Below are 20,926 nucleotides of genomic sequence, written 5' to 3'. Positions count from 1 at the left end.
TCCTGAGATCTGTCTGCCTTCTAAATCAATAGCTACACGATAGAGTCATGTGACCTGACAATTAACCTCAGTGAGTGAGCAGGAGACACACTGAGTAAGATCCAGCTTTTCTGGCCCTCATTTTCTGCCATCTGACCATTTCTGCCAAAAGAAGTATGAATTAAACCTTGACAGAACCCCATGACAGATTGCACTTCATTTGCATTTTGCATATTAATGACAACCTTCCTAAATGTGCTGCTGTATTTCAGCTTAACTTCACTGTAAGGTACTAATAATGCAACATATTTGTTAGAGCATGTGTTTGTTTACCAAAACATTCAGAGTTGCTTTTCAACTTTGCCAGGCTATATTACTTTTTGTTTATAAAACTTGTTTTAAAAATTTGGATGCATCACTTACTTTTAGTGAAGTATTATTCCATTGTAGTATTGATACTTAAGTCTTTTTTTTACCTATTAAAAGACTTAAGCATCATTTGCCATCTCTGGGAGCGGGAGCCTTTACTCCTGTATAGAGAATACACTGAGACCTTCAGTAGGTGCAGCAGTCACAAGTACATCTGTACAGTCATGTGACTACTGATTTTGATCTGTTTAGCATAAAAGCATCTGAAGAGTTATGTATGATGTTCTCTGGAATGAGGAGATGTCTCTCGTGTGCCATACTGCAACAGCCACAGGATTTATCTGTGTCCACATCTGTCGAGACAAATGTATCGAAAAGCAATGAACTGTGCTGGTTCTTACATAACGTCCTTCACTCTAGAATTGCTTGGAGTCTGTACACAGCCATGTAAAGCTGCTCTTGCTCTATGGGCAAATGTGGTACACACACTAAGACTGGGACTGTAAGTGCTACATTTCCTGCTTATCATCTTACAGCTGAGACTGAAGAAATGCTGGCTCATGTTGGACCATCAGTCTTACAATGTATTCTCAACAAATCAACATAAAAGTTAATATTAATAAAAAGTTAATAACTTAAATATTCAAAGTATGCCTACAGTTCAGTTGTCTGCTAAAGCTGATTTACGACTCTATGATGTGTGTGTGTGCACATGTGAGTTGCTGTTCTTGTGTTATGTCAGTGTTAAAAGAGGATAGAGCTCTTCCGTGTCACTCTTAGAGAAATTTCACAATAACTGAGGTCTTGTCTCAGGAATTTCTTTATAACCTGTTGTGTTGCTGTCAGGTTTTATGTGTAATTTATGACCAGGACTTTCAGATCTCAAGCCAATAGGTGTGTTTGTTACATACTGTCTCAGCTAACCTGCTACAGTAAATCAGTGAAGTAATGCCAATGAGTTGTCATAACATCCGTGCCAGCAGCATGTTTCAGTACAGTATGTGATGATTGTGTGAGGAAAAGTTCTAAACCACATTTAAAATGTGAACACAGCAGCTGACATGTGATTTTGGGTCTACACCTACTTGAGCCTGACAAACACAGGATGTATGTGTGTGCGTGTGGAAGAAATGCTTCAATAATGTATCACAGCCATGACAAACACTGAATCCTAATAACAAGGGAACAACAACAACAGAAGACATAATCCTTTACTGAAGGTTGACAAGCACAGACCTATTAAATTATTGATTATTGATGTCCGTCAGCTGACCATGTACTCAAGCAACATAGAGGACTTCTATATTTTAATACAAAGCACACAACTGTCTTCATTATGTGTGTACTTGGACTGCTTATGAGAAAAGGATGAGGTGGAGACCCTGCACAGGCCAGCTGAATAACCCTATATATCTTTTTTTCATCAGTTTGTGATGATAGACAGCAAATATCTGAAGGACTTAAATATCAAAAATTAAAGTCTTGTTTTGTGACATTATGGACATCCTAAAGTTTATACAATCGCCATTATTTTCACTTTCATTTGCGTATATAAAAAACGAACCTACTAAATGTGTGAGATCCAGCAGGAGGGTTTCAGAAGAGCTACAACGCCCTCTGCTGGTAGAGAATCATTAGGTAATAGAACTTGTGATTATCCTCCTCCTGGTGGTCACAGCAACAAATTAGAGGCTTTTGTAAATGCTGCTAATGATGGATAATGGATTACCAGGTCATAAAGAGCGGAGGAGGAAAGCCACTGATCCTAATCTGACTCACTAACATGCATTTTCCTCTTTTTTTCTTACAGGAGTGGGTTTATATTCTTCCTCTGCCATATGATTTTCTTTACCCTAAGTGATGACGCCAATCTGTTTTATAATAGAATGTTTAATTAAATACATCTTGTACAGCTGAACTCTAGAAGATTTGAAAACACAATTTGCACATCTAATACTTTAAAATAAATGTTGCTGAAATTGAATTTTGGATGCAGCTTAAGTTTATTTGGACTGTCAGTACTGAAAAATATTTCAGCAATCTTTCCGTTTTATTGAACAAAGCTCTATTTGTGATGGAAAACAATTTGAGCTTAACAATGTAAGAAGGACTTCAAAGGTTCCCTTTTTGTTTCTAAAAGGAAAATCCAACATTTTCAGAAAACAGCTACCTTGTTTACATAAAGAGTCACAACATTTCACAAGCATCAAATCAAAGACAATGAGATCAGGTTTACTGCATATGCAGTCGACACAATGATAAAACAGGATGACAAAAGTAATGGTTCACAAAATTCTTTGGAGTTTCTTTTATAAAAACATAACATGGTGAGGTTCTTTTAAAAGCTCACTGATCTGTGTAACTACCCTGACCAACCACAGGGAGTCAGTAGTGCTACGGTAGGACTGTAATAGTGATGCCTCACTGGTTTTCCCACCTATGAACAGGGTGGAACACATGATCAGCAAGAAGGTACCGTTACCGGGATCAGATCACTCCAACTAGGTTTGTAACAGCATTTTTATGAGCACTCTTTCTACACAGGAGAGACAAAGAGGCTTCAACATAAATGTGACAACTGTGATGACAGTGGGTGGAATCTAATAAGATCAGTCACCCTGCTGATCGAAACAATTAATGGAGTGAATAAGTACCACTTAAAATAAAGCTTGGGACAGATGTACTTAAATAACATGTTGGAGCAAAAATATGTACAGACAACACAATAACTACACTCATCGTCACTGTCAAAAAAAGTGGGCTGACTAACACTGAAGTGACTTTCAGTATTTTTTTGGCTGATAGGCAAACGCTTACTTGACAAACATTCTTCTATACACTGTACTTTGTTTCTTCGATAAGCATGTTAGCCCTTAAAACACATTCATTAGCAAATGACCTGCTTGTGGTTGATCAATCAGTAAACACAGTAAAAACGTTTGACCAAAGGCCTTGATCAATTCTATGTATACATGTCCTCTTTACAATCTATGTACACAACAAAAAGGAAGTTTTAAAATGTTTAAAACATTACATCCAAAACCGCAGGGAAGGGGGCTGTCAGGTTGACCATATTTACATTATAATTACAGCTTTACAAGCATGAAGAGTTGGAGTCTGCACAGTGAGTGCATCACAAGCAATATAGGCAACATAAAACTAGCTGAGGAAAGCTGCTCTTATGGCTGGTGAAGGAAATAAGGAAAGAAATGAACGTTTGGCTCCAGTGTGCTCTGCCTGCTCTCACCTAAGACACGTAGGTTGTTGATCTGAACCTGCACTGTCGTCCTGTAGATTACCTGCTGCGCACAGTGGGAAGGTTTTTCAGTACATTCAACTGATGCCAACACAAGTTTGGTTTTTTAAGCTAACAACCAAACAACCAATCTTCCGGGCAATCATGACTAATGTAACAACTGCTTCAGGTAGCATGAATAATTCATGAAGATAGGCAGGCAATTATCGTTCCTACAAAGCGCAGCGATACACCATTAGTTAAAACTAGGGAAAGCCTTTTTATCAATCTAAATCCCTGACAGCAGCATCTTTATACATGACCGACAGAACAAACATAGACAGTAATGTTGACATTCATTATACCTTTTTGAAGTCGCTGTATACAGATAGGTGCCTGAGATCTGGGCTAAAGGAGTGCAGATGAAGAATGATTGTCTGTTCAGGCCTAAGGTTTAGATGAAAAAAAAGGTTTGGTCAACAGCACAAAACATGAGGAGTGTGTGTTGCATCTGACATCACTCTGTCAGACACACAATCGAAACCACCCTGAGCTATCAAGTACAACTGACAGGATCAATCTCAAACAATCAAACACCCTCTCCACCCAGCTCGAGCACACCCTCTGCCACTGGTAAGTAACTCTGGCTGGGATAAAGGGAGTTAAGAGACACAGTCCAACAATAGTGCAAACACAGCTGCTGACTTCAAGACACACTCCAGTTGTTTGGTATTTCAATTGGAGTGCCTGCTTTACAGCCACTTTCGAAGTGTAGGCAGGTTCATGTCCATCCAGCGCTGATTCAGTCGGATGGTTTCCAACGCTTCCTGCACGCTCCTCATCTGAGAGCCGCGGTCTTTCAGACTGGAGAAGAAAGCCTGCACCTGCACAACACAGAATAACACACATGGGTAAAGTATTTGTTTCACTCTACGAACAATGCATAAATGTTTTCTACTGCGAAATAAGCCGTACTTGGTCAAGGTGTGCTTGTGTGGAAAACTGAGAAGTAGCAGCCTTGATGATTGTCTGGATGGCAAAGGAGCCCACAGGGAACCTGCAGTCAGAAAGCAAGCACTCTAAGGTTGTTTTCATCTTTTAATGTTTAGGTTGAAATAATTGTCAAATGCATTCTGTGTAGACTGCACTTACTTCTCTATGAGGCGGTCCCAGTTCTGTTGTATAAAATCCCAGGCAAACAAATGGCCAGCAAAACCATTACACACAGTGGTCATGACCAAAGGTAACTCCTGCGTCTGAATGTGATTCCCCTTCAGACCGGCATTCAAAATCCTGAACAGACCAACCACAATAAGGGGTCAAGTTATCCGTATCATGACTACTATACAGTATGGAAAAAACATAGCCTCTCCCTCATTGTCCTTTGGTCCAGAAGAAAGTGACTAGTGTCAACACTGCAGTATGTATGCTTAACAAATGTAAGCCTTACCATACTAAATGCCTTGCGTCCTGAGTAGACGCAAGACCCTGGAGCATTTTTCGCTTCTCTGCATCGTATGTAGCATGTTCGTACATGTTGAACAGAACTTGCCAATCTTCAGTTGACTGAGCTGCCACTGTAAATACAACTTGCTGCAAATCACCAGGAATTCTACAGAAATTAGTTAAAAAAAGAGAGAGAGAAAAACATGCAAAAATGTTTAGCATCCTCAATCACATTCACTCTGTCTTAAAAACCAAAATTGTTATGTTACTTACCTCTTTGTCCCATTCGATTCAACGTACTGTTTAAACAGGGTTTTGGCTTGCTCAGTGCAATTTTTTACTTCCAAGTTACAGGCTGTACCCAGCAGGGCTGAGCGCAGCTCCTGTTTAGACACACTCTCCTCCTCTTCCCAGGATTGTTTCTCCATCAGAGAACCAAAATGACTCAGAATATAAGTCTGTTATAATTCAGAAACAAAAGTATACATGATATATATTATTACAGACTCTCTAGACTTGACTGATGTTGTTAGGGTGTTAGCTCATAACTTGCATTGATAAGCAATGATCAAGATGATGTAAGCATGGTAATATTAAATTGCGACTCAGATTCATAACTGTAGATATGTTGACGTGTGTGTGTGTGTGTCACCTTCATGCGCGCCACAAGTCCCAGCTCTTGTCTTTTGTCAAGCAGCCTGTATATTCTGTTGAGCTGTAACAGGGCCTCAGTTACAGGAGCAGTCTCCGTTTCATTGAGCATATAGTTCAATAGGTTGAGTACTTGATGGAAAGAAACACGCCCCAGTCTATTAACAAAACAGGACAGGGAGGAAAGATGGAAGATAAAAATGAAAACCCAAGTTCTCTACGGTATTTTTAAATACAGTTAAAATAGGCCGTTTAGTTTGTCGTTTATACCTGGAGAGAGCGAAGATGTTGTGTATGAGTGAGGCACGGTCCTCATGTGTGAGAACACTGACATTTTGTAACAAAGCTTGTATGAGAGCAGTCCAGCCCTCATCTCCATAGTGGACGATGTAGAAGCCTGTGTTTCTGTAGTTCAACTTCAGCCATTTTACACTTTCTGGCACCTTAAGGGTCCCTGAAAACACATGCATGCAAACAAAACGTCTATTATTTGTCACAGTATCTGATGGTATCTGACAGAGTAGAAAGTTCAATCTTTGTTTTACCTGACTTGGACTTCAGAGTGAACATCTGTCTGCATTCAGGGGCCAAACTACAGGTGTCGTTTACAAACGTCACAGGAATATTCCACAAGCTAAACAGAGTGCACAGTAAAGTTAGGATTGTGGTGTGTTTCTGTTACTCATGTGTGTGTCTGAGTGTGTAGTAATGTAACCAACCTTGAAGTATGCGTTGCATTGTCAGATGTGAGCAAGAAGTGCTCCTGCGTGAGGGTCACCTGATCTCCCTTGCGGCTCACAGTGACCAATGGGAAGCCTTTCTGGGATGTCCATGAATTCATCATCTCTGATATATTCTGGTGCTGTGTGGACAACTCAACCTGAGGGGAGAAGGAGAAATCCAGTCTATTTGTCCAGCTCAAAGCCTGACCGTTGTTCTTGTAAATACATAAAGGTAATTTACTTGAAATGTTGCAGCCATGTATATTATATAAAAAAGAGGGGTAACCTCAAAGAGCTTATACAAAAACAAAAACAAGAGTTGTGATATAAGAATATCACCACCCTGCCCTCATAGGAGACAGAAGGCAGAATATGAATAAAGAATTAATAAATTAACACTACAGTTGCCCAGTGTCCAGTAAAAAACAAAGACCAGAAGAACAGAAAAGCGCACTGATACATGAACACACACACACCTGAGTGAGGCTGTTCCAGAGGTCATCAGTGCCTGTATTTAATCCACTGAACTGTTTTAGGTATTGAATTATACCCTTTCTGAACTGCTGGTTCTCTGACAGGGAAGCATTCAGCATCAGGAGAATGGATGCACCCTGAGGAGAGAAACGTAAGGCGTGATCAGAAACAAATCAGAGCAGTGAAGATCCTAAAAAACAAATACTTAAATGTGCAACCTCTACTTATGTGGCTACCTTTTCATAGGAGACTGAGTCAAACATCTCTTCCACTTGTTCTGGTGTATTAACCTCTGTCGACACAGCATGAGAGGAGTTTAGAGCATCTTTATCCAAGGCTCTGAACCGAACTGCCAGGAATAAATTACCCTGCAAACAAACAGGAGTTACTGCAAAAGCATAAAGAAACCCACCATGTTGCCTGTGTCAATACAAGCTAGGAGCGATGTGAACCAGATGTTTAAACTTACAGTATCCAGCTTGGGCAACACTGTTTGCAGTGACATGTACTGCATGTAAGTGGCAAAGCCTTCGTTGAGCCACAGATCATTCCACCAGCTCATAGTTACCAAGTTTCCAAACCACTGCAACAAAACATCAGCATAGATTGGGACCCTGAACATGTTCACACTGACATAGACATAAGGGCAAATAAAAACTACCTGGTGGGCGAGCTCATGCGCTATGACGGAGGCAACTACTTGCTTTTCCAGGGGAGATGACTCTCTGCCCACCAGCAGGGTGGTCTCACGAAAAGTGATGAGCCCCCAGTTCTCCATTGCTCCTGCCAGGAAGTCTGGAATGGCCACCAAGTCTGACAAGGAGAAATGCAGAGGTGGGTGAAGACAGAAGAAAGGAAGAACAGTATGAAGAAGAATAAGATGCAGAGTGCTAACACTGTGAGAAATGTGTTACAGAGAAGTGTGTACATACTCACCAAGTTTTTTAAGGGGGTAGTTAATTTCAAAAAAATTATTGTAAAAGTCAAGCAGTTTGGAAGCTGTCTCCAGAGCATAGCCAGTGTGCTCCTTCTTCTCTGGCACAGAATAGACAGATACCTAAAGCAAGCAGACATGGACACACAGCACTGAGACTTTATCAGCAACAACACAACCTCACTCAATACTATATATATAAATACACATATATTCCTATGTGTGTGTGCCTGAAACTGAGGAGGACTCGTATCGCTGTCAGACCCACCAGAGTTTCTGAAACATTTTTGCTGATAGGGGTAAAGTTAGCAACGATGAAGGCCACCAGGTAGGTGCTCATGTTGACAGTGGTCTTTTCAAACTCATCCAGCACCAGGCCATTGTGAAGAGGTGTGGACTTGGCCTGAAACACACAAGTTAAGTTTAAGATAACTGTTAGCAACTTATTCCCAACCAAATCAAATCCATTACGATGTCAGACTTATGAGGGACACAACATAGCAATGAAATACTAAAACTTTACCTGTGCCCACACTAAGAACTGATATTAGTCACAGCAGTGGGAACATGAATGACTCACAAGGTCAGAGACAGCAAACCAAATTATCATAATGTTATTCTCTAAATTGCAGGTAATAGCCAAACACAGCATTGTTGGTTAACACAACATGTTGAGGAGGTTAGTGCAGCTGGCATGATATTAAGCTTGATAACCTGGAAACCGTGTGCAGAAAACACTATGTTTAAAGGCACATACATGATTGACTAATATGAAATTAATATTATTTTCATAATACCATTTACACGAGTGCTATTGATGCCGTCTTTTTGTTCACCACACTCTGCAAAGCTTAGTTTACTTCTTCCAACCAGAAATGCAAGCTTTTTGTTAGGGCATGCATTCTGTCTTTGTTTCATAAAGTGTTGCTTAGTTGGTTTGTTCAGAACACAGAAAAGACATCCATAAACCAGCAAGAGACAGTAAAAACCCTAAATGAGCATGTCCTGAAAACACTGTATTTACTGTATGTTCACAGAATTCTTCTAAAACCAGAAATGCTCTATTCTGAAAATTGATTTAATTCAGACAACTCAAACAGAAGTCGCTTTTTTTTTTTTTACATCAATTCAAAATATTTTTAAAAAATAGTGAAATCTTAATGTGAATTTAAATGTACTGTTTCTTCCTTAGCACTCAAACTAAGTTCAGAGTATGTAAATGTTTTGCTTTTCCAGTCATCAAATACACTCAGTAACTGAAAAAAACAGATGTCACCCATATGACATATTAGATAATTGAATAAGCCATTATCTAAACCAACTAAGACATATCAGCGCTTGGTATTACTATATATTCAACAGATAATAAATAATTACCTTGGGCATGTTGGAAAGAGTCATGTAGTTGGGTTTTCTGCTAATTTTAATCAGGAAAGTGGCTTTGAACGCTGGCTCATCAAAACAAGGGAAGGCTTTTCTGGCTGACAGTGGCTCAAACTGCGTTGCTGCTAGGACCCTGGGGACAAAAGGGCAGTAAACATGATCATACTGTAATAAAAAATATACTGTAAAATCAATACAACACTCAACGTATGTTTCCAGTTTTCAACATCCTGAAGAGTCTCTACTCTAGCACATCTTCCACATTCAGTTAACCCTTTGTACCTTTTGTTTCCCTCTTTATCTGTGTATGAGCTGTTGTAGAAACCATCATAAGTGTGTGAGAGGTTGGCTGAGTAATCCAGTGTCAACACGCAATACTGGCCGGCCTTCAGCTCCTCAGTCAACTTAACAGCCAACTGTTGTCTGGGTTTGTACTCCAGCACAGTCACATCATTGGGCTGTCCATCACCCAGCTGGAAGAGAGGAAATCTTAGTTAACAACTATATGACAACATCACAAAAGTGGTTTTACATTTTAGATCCCACCTTGAATGTAGCCTTGGTAATGTTGAAATTAGCACCATGCAGGACAATGCGCTTTGTGCTGTGAAGTACAGACATGCTGATAACAGTTTGTCCAGTGAAGGTCATCTTGTCGAGGTCAGGGCTCAGGGTGAGCTCATAGCCGACAGGACGTATGCTTTGAGGCAGACGGAGCTGAGCCCATGGAAACAGTTCACCATTTGTGGACAGAGGGTAGACCGGCTCAATGGGAGCAGTCTTGTTTGGCTTGTGACAGCCTGCCTGCAGAGGGATTGTATTAAGTCATTGGAATCAGCGAAGCAACATGAAGTAGAACTGGAAAAGGAAAATTGTCTGACAGATAAATCAGCTAAACGAATAGAAAAAGATAGGAACGTTGAAATATAACTAACCAAATATTGTTTACCTTGGTAAAGGTGCATCCAGGTAAGAAGTACAGTACCATGGTCATTGATGCCACTATCACCAAGACTAACACACATACCACCATGGTCCGGGCTGAGGGTCGTGAGCATGACCTGAGAACAAAAGGTGTTGCAGGACAGAATTACTGTGCAGTACTGTCACTTGATACATCACACAAATATATTACTCAATAATGCATATGACAAGACATGCAATTTGTTGATTACATTTAAAAAATGTGATATGATGTTACAGATGTTACAAAAGATTTTTGTCTATCATCTATCATACTATGCATGATGAAATACCTTGGTGGGGGCTGTCTGGTGTAAGGGGAAGAGCTAGATCTGTTTGCAGAGCTACGGTTCATGAAGGACATGCCCAGCAGACGTGCTGAAGACTCACAGTCCTCCTCATCATCGTCCATATCATTTTCTCCCAGGCCTCTCACAAGTAACCGTGAGCTACGAGGCTCATACGCAACCTCATCTGGGTCAAGAGCAGGAAATGTCTGAAGAAAGGATGTCAAGTACAGTGTTATTCTTCAGTTGAACTGTGCAGTGTTTCCTATATTATGGTAATACATCGGAAACCTTCCCCAGCAAATTAATTAGCACAGAGCAGGAAGGGAGAGTGAGGACAGAGGCAGGAATGAAATGAAATTAATCAGGCCAGAAAAGGGTCCCTTTATACACAACAAGCCAGAAATGCAGGTAAATTAAACTGAAATGAGGTATGTTCATGTTCTGAATATAAGGAATGCCACGACAGATTAAATTTACAAGGGTTTGTTGTTGTTTTTTGTCAAACAGTGAGACAAGATAAAGAACAAGACAATTTGCTACTTTTCTTAAAGTAACATTCTCACAAGAGAGAAGTGCAGGTGATAAATTTAAAATAATGTGACAAACAGAATGGGTGCAATAAACACTAAGAATGGCAGGCACTTATACATATATACATAAGTGCCTGCCATTCTTACATCAACTGATCCCAACTTGAATTGCCTCAGTATTTTCACATTCTCAGCATATGACATGAGCTTACTGGAAACACAGCAGAGTCTTTTGCTAGATCCACAACATCAGGCTCTTCTTCAAACATGCTGTTCTCAATCATGTTCCTTGGCAAGTTGGCACGCTCTGCAACACACAGAGGACAAGAAATTCATACTACATATACATACATAGTTGTCACAGGTGTGATCTACATGCAGTCAGTGTATTATAATTGTTTACACTGGGTTCAATGCAAGGGCTTAGTTTTGTCACTGACTTGTGAGTAACATGATACCATATTTAACAAAGCAGTGACTGAGTTTCTGCAATTTCCTGTTAGTCCACCTAGTGCAGCATTTCCTGGTACTTTGGTTTGGCTTTGTCAGACACTGTTAAGTACTAGTGTCATTAAACCTATAAAAAGCAAAATCCTTTATTTAACTGCAGTGAAACAAGGCACAGTAAGTAGTAACTAGTAAGTGTAAATACTATTAAAATTTAGCATCCAGCCACATCTTATGTCAGTGCTGCCTTAAACTGACAGGCATGTTCAGCATGCTGACAAGAGTTACGCATTGTTTCCAAAATGTATGTCTTGTTCATTCATTTTCTGGCAGCCAGATACTCTTAAAACAGAGGCATGTTCTACTTCCTAATTCAATAACTAAAGCAGTAAAACGCTGTGCAATGCAAGTCTCTCATTTTGCCTCACAATCCATTCATGTTTTTACAGGCTAAGGACAATGCATTTTCAGTCTCAGTGGTTAGTGGATTTCCATGAAAAGAACATAGAGAGACAGCAAACACTAGTGAATACACATTGTTCACTCCAAGGTAATGACAGCAAACATGAGATGTAAAACCCCAGACACATGAAAGGTAAATTATGTGTCTCACTGTCCAGTACAGTGGTTCTTATATGACTGGAATGTAACAGTCTCTCTGTCTGAAACACACTGCTGTGGTATGAATGTCTATTAATAGAGTAGGACCTAAGTGATAGATGATGTGCAATGTCCAGAGCAGTTTAAGATACAAATAAAATATCTATAACAACATATTATATTTTCATTACTGTTATCACGTGTATCAAGCCATCAAAATGTGAATAATCAACAAGCATGTATATAAACAACAGCATGTTATATATAGGCGTGTGGTCGTTCTGTAGCTGCTGTATATCATGTATTCCTTCATGATAATGATCTGCAGAACACTAAAACGCATTAGTTGGCTAATCGACATATAGGAAGGAAGAATCTGCCTCAGAAAGGTTTGCTTCAGCAGGAACTCAAAACAAAAAGCAAAAAGAGGAAGTAAAATTGCTGTGATTTGGTTGCTCCTTCCTCCACAGTGAGAACACTCAGATTTCCTTTTTGTTTGTTTTAATACTGCTCTGAACGCCCTGGGACAACTAGAGGTTATAAAGCAGCTGAGCATGACTCTCTACACCAACGCACACACAGCTACTATCAAACAAACGGGCTTAAACAGAGCGCTGTGTTTTAAGCGACAACAGCAGTCTTAGGGGTGTAATGTTGAACAACCTCACCACAAGCGATGTTTGAAACTACTAGTAATCCGCCCTTGGTGTTGTTCAGTTTCAATAAAATCAGAAGGCTGCAATAAAATAAAATCCATCTACACAATGTGGACGTTATCGTGTCACTACAAGATTATCAACACACACTGTGCTTAAGTTAGCTTTGATCATTTCTAAATTGTAAAAACAAGCCAAACAAGGTTGCTCAGAAAACACAGAGTTGCTTTCGTTGTAGTTCTGGAAAGCCGATTGCAGCCCTCTCAACATGTGTCCTCGGGTGAATGTCACTCCCAGTGAGCTTGCAGGCAATGCCCTGATAGTTGTTAGCTGGCCTGCTGCTGTTAGCTTGCGGTTACTGTACCCCACCGTCCTCTCTTACCTGTACTGTTGCTGTCAAACAGATCCATGTTTGGATATCGCAAAGACTTCGATGCGTCCAGAAAAGGAAGGACCTCTGCATAAATTCCGACTCCAGATAGACGTGGTGTTTATATCGCTGTCCAAAACACACCACGGGGTATGAGGCTATCAAAAAAAAATCACGGTCTACACAAACTGTACCAACATTAGCTAACTACGTAGTAGCTAGCTCGGAACTAGCGAACTTCTTCTGACAACTGCAACTGACTGAAAGACATTCAGCTAACAAACGTTAGCCGCTTTCCATAACTTTGTCGCCCATAGCGGTTTATTATAATGATACGTAAATATGCGGCTAACGCAACATACATACCAGTGTGAACAAACTGTTCTCTAAATATCTAAGTAAACTAACAAACGACCAAATGCTACTTTTCTTCCTCTCTGGCCAGTTGTTGACAAGCTACCGTCGTTTGACAATACTGATATCTGATTGGCTGTTATCATCAATGGGCGGGGTAAGAACGCCGCACGCACACTGAACGGCATACGCTTTTTTAACTAGACTTGTGAGGACATTGTGCTGCTTCGCTTTATTCCAATGGTGTCAACCTCTGCGTCAACCTCCGCCTATTTACAGGTCTCACATAAACCTTAAAATCAAGTTTAAACCTACGAATATACACATACATACTTTTGACCAACACGTGATGTTGCGTTGTAATTTACCATGCACAATTACAATGCAAGCGCAGGCCTTGGGGCACACTATTGCTCCACATACACACAAGTATGTGTTTCAGTTAACACAAAGAAAGGTGTCAGAGGAACAATTAACCCCTTTTATTGTCCATTTGGTACAGAGTCTATTTACACAGTGTTTTGTGGCACTTTGGAATGGAGCTATCTGTGTCACACACACAAAGACTCCAATATGTGCAATTATGCAATTTCCCCATTGTGGGACTAATAAAGGTTTCTTAATGTTAATGTGTAATACACACACAGGTCCTCACACATATTTCTATAACTCAGCTGCCAGTTCTAATAATTACATTTTCCTTATTAACAACAACGAATAATTCCTCTGAAAATGAATATTTTTAGTATAAAAACGGTTACCTCTTTATTGGTGTTTAGCATGAAAATGTCTTGATTAAAGCACATAAACATTCCAAAATACATTCAACTACCATCTGTGCGCAGTATGTAGCAACCACCCCCTCTGTTTCTGCTGTTGTTCACTTCATCTGCTCATTCAGCCAGTTTCTCAGAGTCTCAAGGTTCCTTTGCACCCAGCGGACATTTTTCTGAATATTGTCCAGGGCAAGCTGAGTAGCTCTCAGCTGAGAAGCCTGATCTTTGATGGACTCAAAGAACATCTGCACCTGCAAACACAAAGAAACAATATTTTTATTGTTATGTCAGGTAACAATTTGAATATCTAAACCTCCTTATGCATCAGGGTTTAAGAGTGTACTAACCTCAGCGAGTTCCTCAGGTGATGAAAACTGGCCTGTAGTGCCGATGATGATGTTTCTAATACAAAAAGAGCCCAACTGGAACCTGCAGGTCACAGTCACAGTCAAATATCTTTGAAGGGTTGCTTGTTTCATTAGAAATTAATTTCCCCTCTTGTATAAATTTCCTCTACTAAAATGCAAGTTAGTTGGTCAAGGAGCTAAAAGACGATGAAAAAGGTTTTGTTGACTGATAAGTTGCACTAACTTTTGAACAAGTGTGTCCCAGTTCTTTTTGACAAAGTTCCATGCAAGGTTTTGTCCCCGAGGATTCCTGGCCACCATTAGGATGAGTCTGGACAGGTCTTGCAATCGGATCACCTTCCCCTCCAGACCCATCTCAAGCAGTCTGCAGTCATATAGACACAAAGTAGTGACTAAAATATTATATACATTTACAATACTCACTGTTTGCCACAAGATGGCAGCATTAACCGCTTAGAAAAAGAAGACATACCTTTGGAGTTTTTCTATGTCTCTAGAGTTTGTTAGAGCAAACAGGATTTTGTTTTTCTGTGCTGCAGAGGGGGAAATCTTGTATGTGTGTAGTAGGGAGATCCAGCCGTAGTCATCCCGAGCTCCAACTGAATACACAGTCTCTGCCACATCAGTGGGTAGACTACAGTAAACACAAGCAGACATGCCTATTAGAACACCATGTTGTTTATGTGAATTATACCCATTATTACTAACTCTGTCTAAATGTGTGAAATATTTTTTGGATATACTTAAGCGTTCCATTGGCCTGAAGCCAGGCTTTAAAGTGCTGATGTGCCCGCTCTAGACAGGATGGGTCATCCAGGTGACAAGCCAGCGACAGGACCTCTGACCTCAGCCGTCGCTCTGACACCGTGCCACTGTCACTCCACGTCTGCTGGTCAATGACAGCTCGGAAAAATTTCAGGATGTATGTCTGAAAGCACAACCGGAATCTCAGATTCATTTAATTTCACAGTGACATAACCTATGTATGATGAAGGGTGGAACTCATATTCTTACCCCCAGGTTGTGTGTTAAATCAGCCTCATCCCTTTTCTCAATCAGGTGGTAAAATGCTTCCAGATAGCCCAAGCCTTGGAGGAGAGGCACTGTGTGTGTCTCTTGCTTCAGATAACCAATCAGGTCTAAGGCTTTATTGAGTGGCAGGTGACCTGCCCTTTACAGAGATACAGAGAAAGATTTCATGAGGAATAATCCAAGCTGTTTTCTTACAGAGAATCAGAAAAACAGGTGTCTGCACACAACATACGTGACCAGTTGAAAGGCATTGTGTATCAGGTGAGTTCGGTCTTTATAGCTCAAAGCAGTGTGGTTTTCTGTCAGTAGTTTGTTAATCACATCCCATCCACCATCCTCGTAATGAACCACGTAATAGCCCGTCATGTCAGTGTTTACCTTCACCCAGCTGGCTCCCTCTTCTATGTGTATACTGTCTAAATCAAAACATACAGGGAGACAGACTACACAGTTAAAGCTTGTTAAATATAAGACATTATTTGAATTATATGAATGAATCATGTTGTCTCCTCAGTCTTACCTGTGGGTGTTGTCATCAGGTGTCTGTGGATGGTGTTGGATGTGTCAGTCTTGTATGTCAGAGGGATATGCCAAAGAAAACTGTACAACAGAAAAAAAACAGCTGGTTTATTTAAAATCCTTACAGTCTGACTCATAAGAAGGTAATAGAAAAGCAGCATGCAGTGAGAATAATAAAATAAATTGTGAAAAATGTAGCTACGTACCCCTTTTGCACCGTGGACCACAGAGGGTCTGAAGGCATCACAGTCCTCAGGAACCTTTCCTGTCTGAGCTGCAGACGAGACCCTTTTTTAGATACAGTCACTAGAGGAATTCCTTTCTGCAGAGTCCAGGTTTTCATCATGGCTTTCAGGTTCAGATGCTCCCCTGCAAACAGGTACTGCAGGAGACAGAAGATCAATACATCTAGCCAAAATCTTGTCCACAATGTGACATATGCCACAGCTTGAACATTTACTCACTGCGTTCTTGGTGGCCTGGCTGCTGCTGTAACAGTGCTTCCCTGAGATGAAGTCCTCCTCCGAGCATGTCTGTAACATTTTTTTGCATGATGCATTTTAATATAAATTGCATGTGATCTTTCTACCTCTCTAGCAGCTGTTGGGTCCAGTTCGTTTCAGTACAGTTTACAGGTCAGAAAATTTACTTTGAGTCTTCAGAGATGCTTATATTGGAAATCCATCACAGTCAACATCATGTCTGCTTTTATTTTCATCAGTGATTTGTTACTAACTCTGGATGCACAGTGTGTTTTTCTAATCAATGGGGCAAACCTCCAACAAGAAGTCACTCCTTAATTGAACAGTGGACAGTGACTCAGAAGATGGTGAAGATCAAGAAAATGCGATTTGGCTTCTTACATTGGCTAGACTGTCCCACAGGTCCTGATTGTGTGCATTTCTGTAGCTGTACTTGCGTAGATATCGCACTATCCCACTCTGAAACACATGGTCTGTCAGAAAGTGTCGCAGCATGTGCAGGACGCATGCTCCCTGGAAAGAGACAGAAAAAAACGTTAGGAAATACACCATGACAAGTTGGACAGAGTGTGTAGAGAATTTTTGCTTGACTCAAATGTGAAATAAAGATGATTTCTTCACAGCATGAACATATATATTAATGTGGTGTCTGCAATTTTGCTGACAATGGCAAGGGCCCCTGTCTGCAGGATTTTCCTATTTCCTAGTTTCCTAAGGAGCCAATGTTAGTATGCATTAATACATGTTAGTGATTTGGTATATATATTTAGTTAACACATAGCACATATACACACATAGCATCTTTTTTTAACTTTTTTTAAGAAAGTACATTGTTCAGATTCAGAATGTCAGACCCGCCATTTTTCCTTTGTTATAATACCAGCTATAACAATTTGGCTGTTTTGTTACAACAGTGACACCTGAAGGTTATCTGAGGTTTAAATGAGGGGGCCCAAAAGTTTTGATATAATGACAATTTGTATGAGCTTTTACATCACTAGCTTAACATAGAGACTAAGGTCACTGATGGCAAAATAAGCACAACAAGTTATTATTATTATCTGTGTAACAGAGAGCATACTTTGTCATAGGAGACTGTGTCAAACATCTCTTTGATCTGAGTGGGGTTTTCTGCAGGGCTGGATATCGGTCTAGAGGAGTTCAATGAATCATGGCCTACTGCTGCAAAACAGGTGTGCAGCAGATATTCCTCCTGTAAGATTGGACACATAGAATCACATAATAATTATCTATCGTCTATCATGCATTTAATATGACTCTATCAACCAATTATTTAAAAGTGCATACCACTTTGAGGTCAGGGTGGGTGGCTTCCACTGAAATGTACTCCATGTATCTGGCAAATCCTTCATTCAGCCAGATATCGTTCCACCACTCCATAGTCACCAAGTTACCAAACCACTGCAGGCAGGAATTAGACATTTACAGTTCTGCATTGATTATTTCTAGTAATCCTTTAATCCTGCATGTCATTAAAGAGCAGGTCACTCTCACCTGATGGGCAAGCTCATGGCCAATCACCATGGTAACCCAGAGTTTATCAGAAACAGAAGACGTTAGGGGGTCAAAGAGAAGGCTGGTCTCCCTGTAAGTGGTCAGACCCCAGTTCTCCATCGCACCAGACTGGAAGTCAGGTATTGCTATCAGATCTGAGAGGGAAACAACCAGAGTCAAGATGTGGTCAAGAAAGCAAAAAGAGAGGAAAACGATGACTCACCCTGCTTGGGTAAAGGGTAGCGGATGTTGAAGTACTCCTCATAGAAATCGAGCATTTTGACAGCAACCTCCAAGGCATAGTGGGTTTGCAGCCACTTCTCAGGAGCAGCATAGATGGACACCTGCAAAGTAAATAAACCAGCACGTATGACTGAGTGATGTTTCATGCAATAAATAAATATAAATAATATCATGATGGAGAACACACCTGTACCCCAGAAGATGTTTTTGCTGTGACAGACTTGAAGTCACACACAACAAAGGCTACAAGGTAGGTGCTCATCCTCACACTTGGAGCAAACTGATCCTCAAGCAAGCCATCATTCACTTCAACTGTCTTCACCTGAAATACACAGACTGTAGTGTATAAAGAGCTTCATTTGAAAGTGAGTGACAATTAGCAGATATGTGACACTCACTACAGGCATGTTGGACAGAGAAATGAACTCTGGAGTCCTTCTGATCCATACAGAGAAGTTGGCTTTAAAGCTCGGTTCATCAAAACAAGGGAATGCCATCCGAGCACTTGTGGGCTCAAAGTGAGTTGAAGCCAAGACTCTTAAAGAAAACAGACATGATCATACTCCATTGTCCTTATAACAGTCCTGTATATGTAGAATAATGTACGAAGTATGCTGTGAAAAAGTATCTGTATCTCACCGGGTCTCTCCTGCACTGGTTCTGTAGGTGCTCTTATAAAAGCCGTAGAAACCCTCTACAAGCTCTGCTCCAAACTCAATGTACAAGAAATATGTCTGTCCACTGCTGAGCACCCTGGGAGAGAAAATGCCTATCTGCTCGTGGGAAGGGTTATGAAGAACTGGAAGAACCTGGAACAAGACAAGATTGTTGGTTCCACTGGATGTGGATGAGAAAAAAAGGACGACCTGGATTCACAGCTACCTTATCAGAGAGATGAGCGAAGTCCTGGTCTAAAATAGTGGCCTTGGAAATCTGTAGCCCTTTACTGTGTAATACAACCCAGTTCGTGTTGTTCTGGACATCAATCTGGATGTGCACTGATCCAGTGAAATGAAGACTTGTGAGGTTGGGGTGCAGGCGGAGATGGTAATGAAGAGGAATTATGTACCTGGGATGAAGATACATATGTTGTAACTATTGCAATATTATCACCCATCTGTTAAATTACAAGTGTGAATCAAACCTTGGCAGACGAAGACGGCTCCAAGGGAAGGACAAATTTCCTAAAGGGGGTTGTTCTCCTGCAGGAGGAGGAGAGCTTAACGCCTGTTGTGACCTCTGGGCAGGCTGCGACCCAGCCAGAGACAAGGCAGACACGCACAGCATCAACAGCCCCACTGAGACCATCGCAAAGGAAATGTCCTTCAATACTGATTAGAAGAATGCCAACCCACGTGACAGGCTGACAGAGTGGGCAGATACCACTCTGTCGTATTCCATACAAGGACCAGCTGAATGTAGGACGCTGAAGCAGTTATGACAGTGGTCGGTTTTTAAACCTGAAAGAGAGGAGGATTAAGGACCTTTTCTCTATCAGAATACACATTATTTACTTTCACAGATCTATAAAAAAGTTCCAGGCACACACTAACTGGGCCATGAACCACGTGCTGAATTACTCTGGGCAAAATGAACTTTGTTGTAGGCTATCTCAGGCCACACACACACACACACATCTTGAAGAAGACTCAAACATGTGACAAAGAAAACACACACTTGCTTTTTCATCCGGACAAAACAAGATGAGGACACAGCTATAACTGTAAGGTGACAACAGCTGAGGGAAGCAGAGCTGCAGTTCAATTCAGTTCAGGTTGAACAGCCACTGCTATTCTTCACTATCGTACTGAAAAGATGGAAAGCTGCTCGGTTCAGCTGCTCAGTTAAAAAATAATGCCACAGATTGTTAAATAATGTTTGTGTTGGGCTTGATTCAGAAGTAATGTTTTACAGAAATGTGAAAAGGCTTTACCTCGATCATTTGAGCTTCATCATGCTTCCTTCCTCTCCCTGCAGTTAGGTTTCACTTTCTCTACAAAGCTCCCTCCCACTTCTGAGGAAAAAAACGCCTGTGTGTGTGTTTGTGTTTCTGTCTGTCTGTTTGTGTGCAGGTGCAACCTACAAGAGTGTTGTCTAATTTTCTGGCTGTGCTGATATTATCTGTCTCTCACCTCCGATCTAACAGCCATGGGCAACAGGTGTGTCTCCAGTTGTTGAAATGATTCTTTCTGCTGTCCACAGTAATGTCCTGTCCCCTGTCCTTCTTTCATACATACCATGTGTGTAGGAGCTCACGCTCTCAGTCTGCATGTGGGTGGGGGTAAGGGGGTTCCATTGTTAGTATAAGGTCACAACAATGAGACATTTCAATGCCCCACAATGCACTGCTCTTGGCAAAGCCAAATGGCATGCCCCCAATTCACACAGTCGTACACAAGGCACAGAAACACACAGACACACACACACACAAACACGCACAATAAAACAAAAGCAGACATGACTGAGCCATCCAGGGGTCTCTTCTACCTTCCTATCATCTATTTATGGACAGGTGAGCGTTTCATTTTTTATTACAGTACTCTGGTATTTAGAACTTATAGGAAATAAAGTTTACTTTCATACAATTT

At 40.7% G+C, this 20,926-nt stretch overlaps 2 protein-coding genes across 2 annotated transcripts; both read right to left on the bottom strand.

Annotated features, from left to right (window-relative positions):
• Positions 1–2,379: 2,379 nt before the first annotated feature.
• lnpep (leucyl/cystinyl aminopeptidase) lies at positions 2,380–13,511 on the bottom strand. Its single transcript, XM_028414181.1, has 22 exons — positions 13,062–13,511; positions 11,189–11,283; positions 10,450–10,652; positions 10,143–10,254; positions 9,740–9,997; positions 9,476–9,666; positions 9,188–9,326; positions 8,079–8,213; positions 7,813–7,933; positions 7,538–7,689; positions 7,346–7,459; positions 7,113–7,244; positions 6,879–7,013; positions 6,400–6,560; positions 6,226–6,314; positions 5,951–6,134; positions 5,682–5,838; positions 5,303–5,487; positions 5,034–5,195; positions 4,736–4,876; positions 4,559–4,640; positions 2,380–4,467 (listed from the first exon to the last, which is right to left on the bottom strand). Exons 1-22 carry the CDS (start codon positions 13,087–13,089, stop codon positions 4,336–4,338), a joined length of 3,108 nt encoding a protein of 1,035 aa, XP_028269982.1. The 5' UTR covers positions 13,090–13,511; the 3' UTR covers positions 2,380–4,335.
• Positions 13,512–14,140: 629 nt separating this feature from the next.
• erap2 (endoplasmic reticulum aminopeptidase 2) lies at positions 14,141–20,345 on the bottom strand. The gene is made up of 21 exons (XM_028414859.1): positions 20,272–20,345; positions 19,483–19,798; positions 19,221–19,407; positions 18,978–19,147; positions 18,737–18,875; positions 18,526–18,660; positions 18,319–18,439; positions 18,096–18,250; positions 17,889–18,002; positions 17,662–17,793; positions 16,962–17,093; positions 16,563–16,631; positions 16,305–16,480; positions 16,100–16,179; positions 15,812–15,995; positions 15,562–15,718; positions 15,291–15,475; positions 15,020–15,181; positions 14,771–14,911; positions 14,527–14,608; positions 14,141–14,430 (listed from the first exon to the last, which is right to left on the bottom strand). The coding sequence occupies exons 2-21, from the start codon at positions 19,644–19,646 to the stop codon at positions 14,284–14,286; spliced, it is 2,832 nt and encodes a 943-aa protein (XP_028270660.1). The 5' UTR covers positions 19,647–19,798; positions 20,272–20,345; the 3' UTR covers positions 14,141–14,283.
• Positions 20,346–20,926: the final 581 nt, after the last annotated feature.

Source organism: Parambassis ranga, chromosome 9, assembly GCF_900634625.1.
Source record: "Parambassis ranga chromosome 9, fParRan2.1, whole genome shotgun sequence".
Lineage (NCBI taxonomy): Eukaryota > Metazoa > Chordata > Actinopteri > Ambassidae > Parambassis > Parambassis ranga.
This window is presented reverse-complemented; position numbering and strand designations above follow the sequence as displayed.

Excerpts from the sequence above, each read along its gene's own strand:
- erap2 (XM_028414859.1), bottom strand. The coding sequence starts at position 19,646 with ATGGTCTCAGTGGGGCTGTTGATGCTGTGCGTGTCTGCCTTGTCTCTG. Across the intron at positions 19,408-19,482 it reads AGCCGTCTTCGTCTGCCAAG|GTACATAATTCCTCTTCATT; the intron begins GTTTGATTCACA and ends TCTTCATCCCAG. Across the intron at positions 18,440-18,525 it reads AAACATCTTCTGGGGTACAG|GTGTCCATCTATGCTGCTCC; the intron begins GTGTGTTCTCCA and ends TTTACTTTGCAG.
- lnpep (XM_028414181.1), bottom strand. The coding sequence starts at position 13,089 with ATGGATCTGTTTGACAGCAACAGTACAG. Across the intron at positions 11,284-13,061 it reads GTTTGACAGCAACAGTACAG|AGCGTGCCAACTTGCCAAGG; the intron begins GTAAGAGAGGAC and ends TGTGTGTTGCAG. Across the intron at positions 6,135-6,225 it reads CACTCTGAAGTCCAAGTCAG|GGACCCTTAAGGTGCCAGAA; the intron begins GTAAAACAAAGA and ends ATGTGTTTTCAG.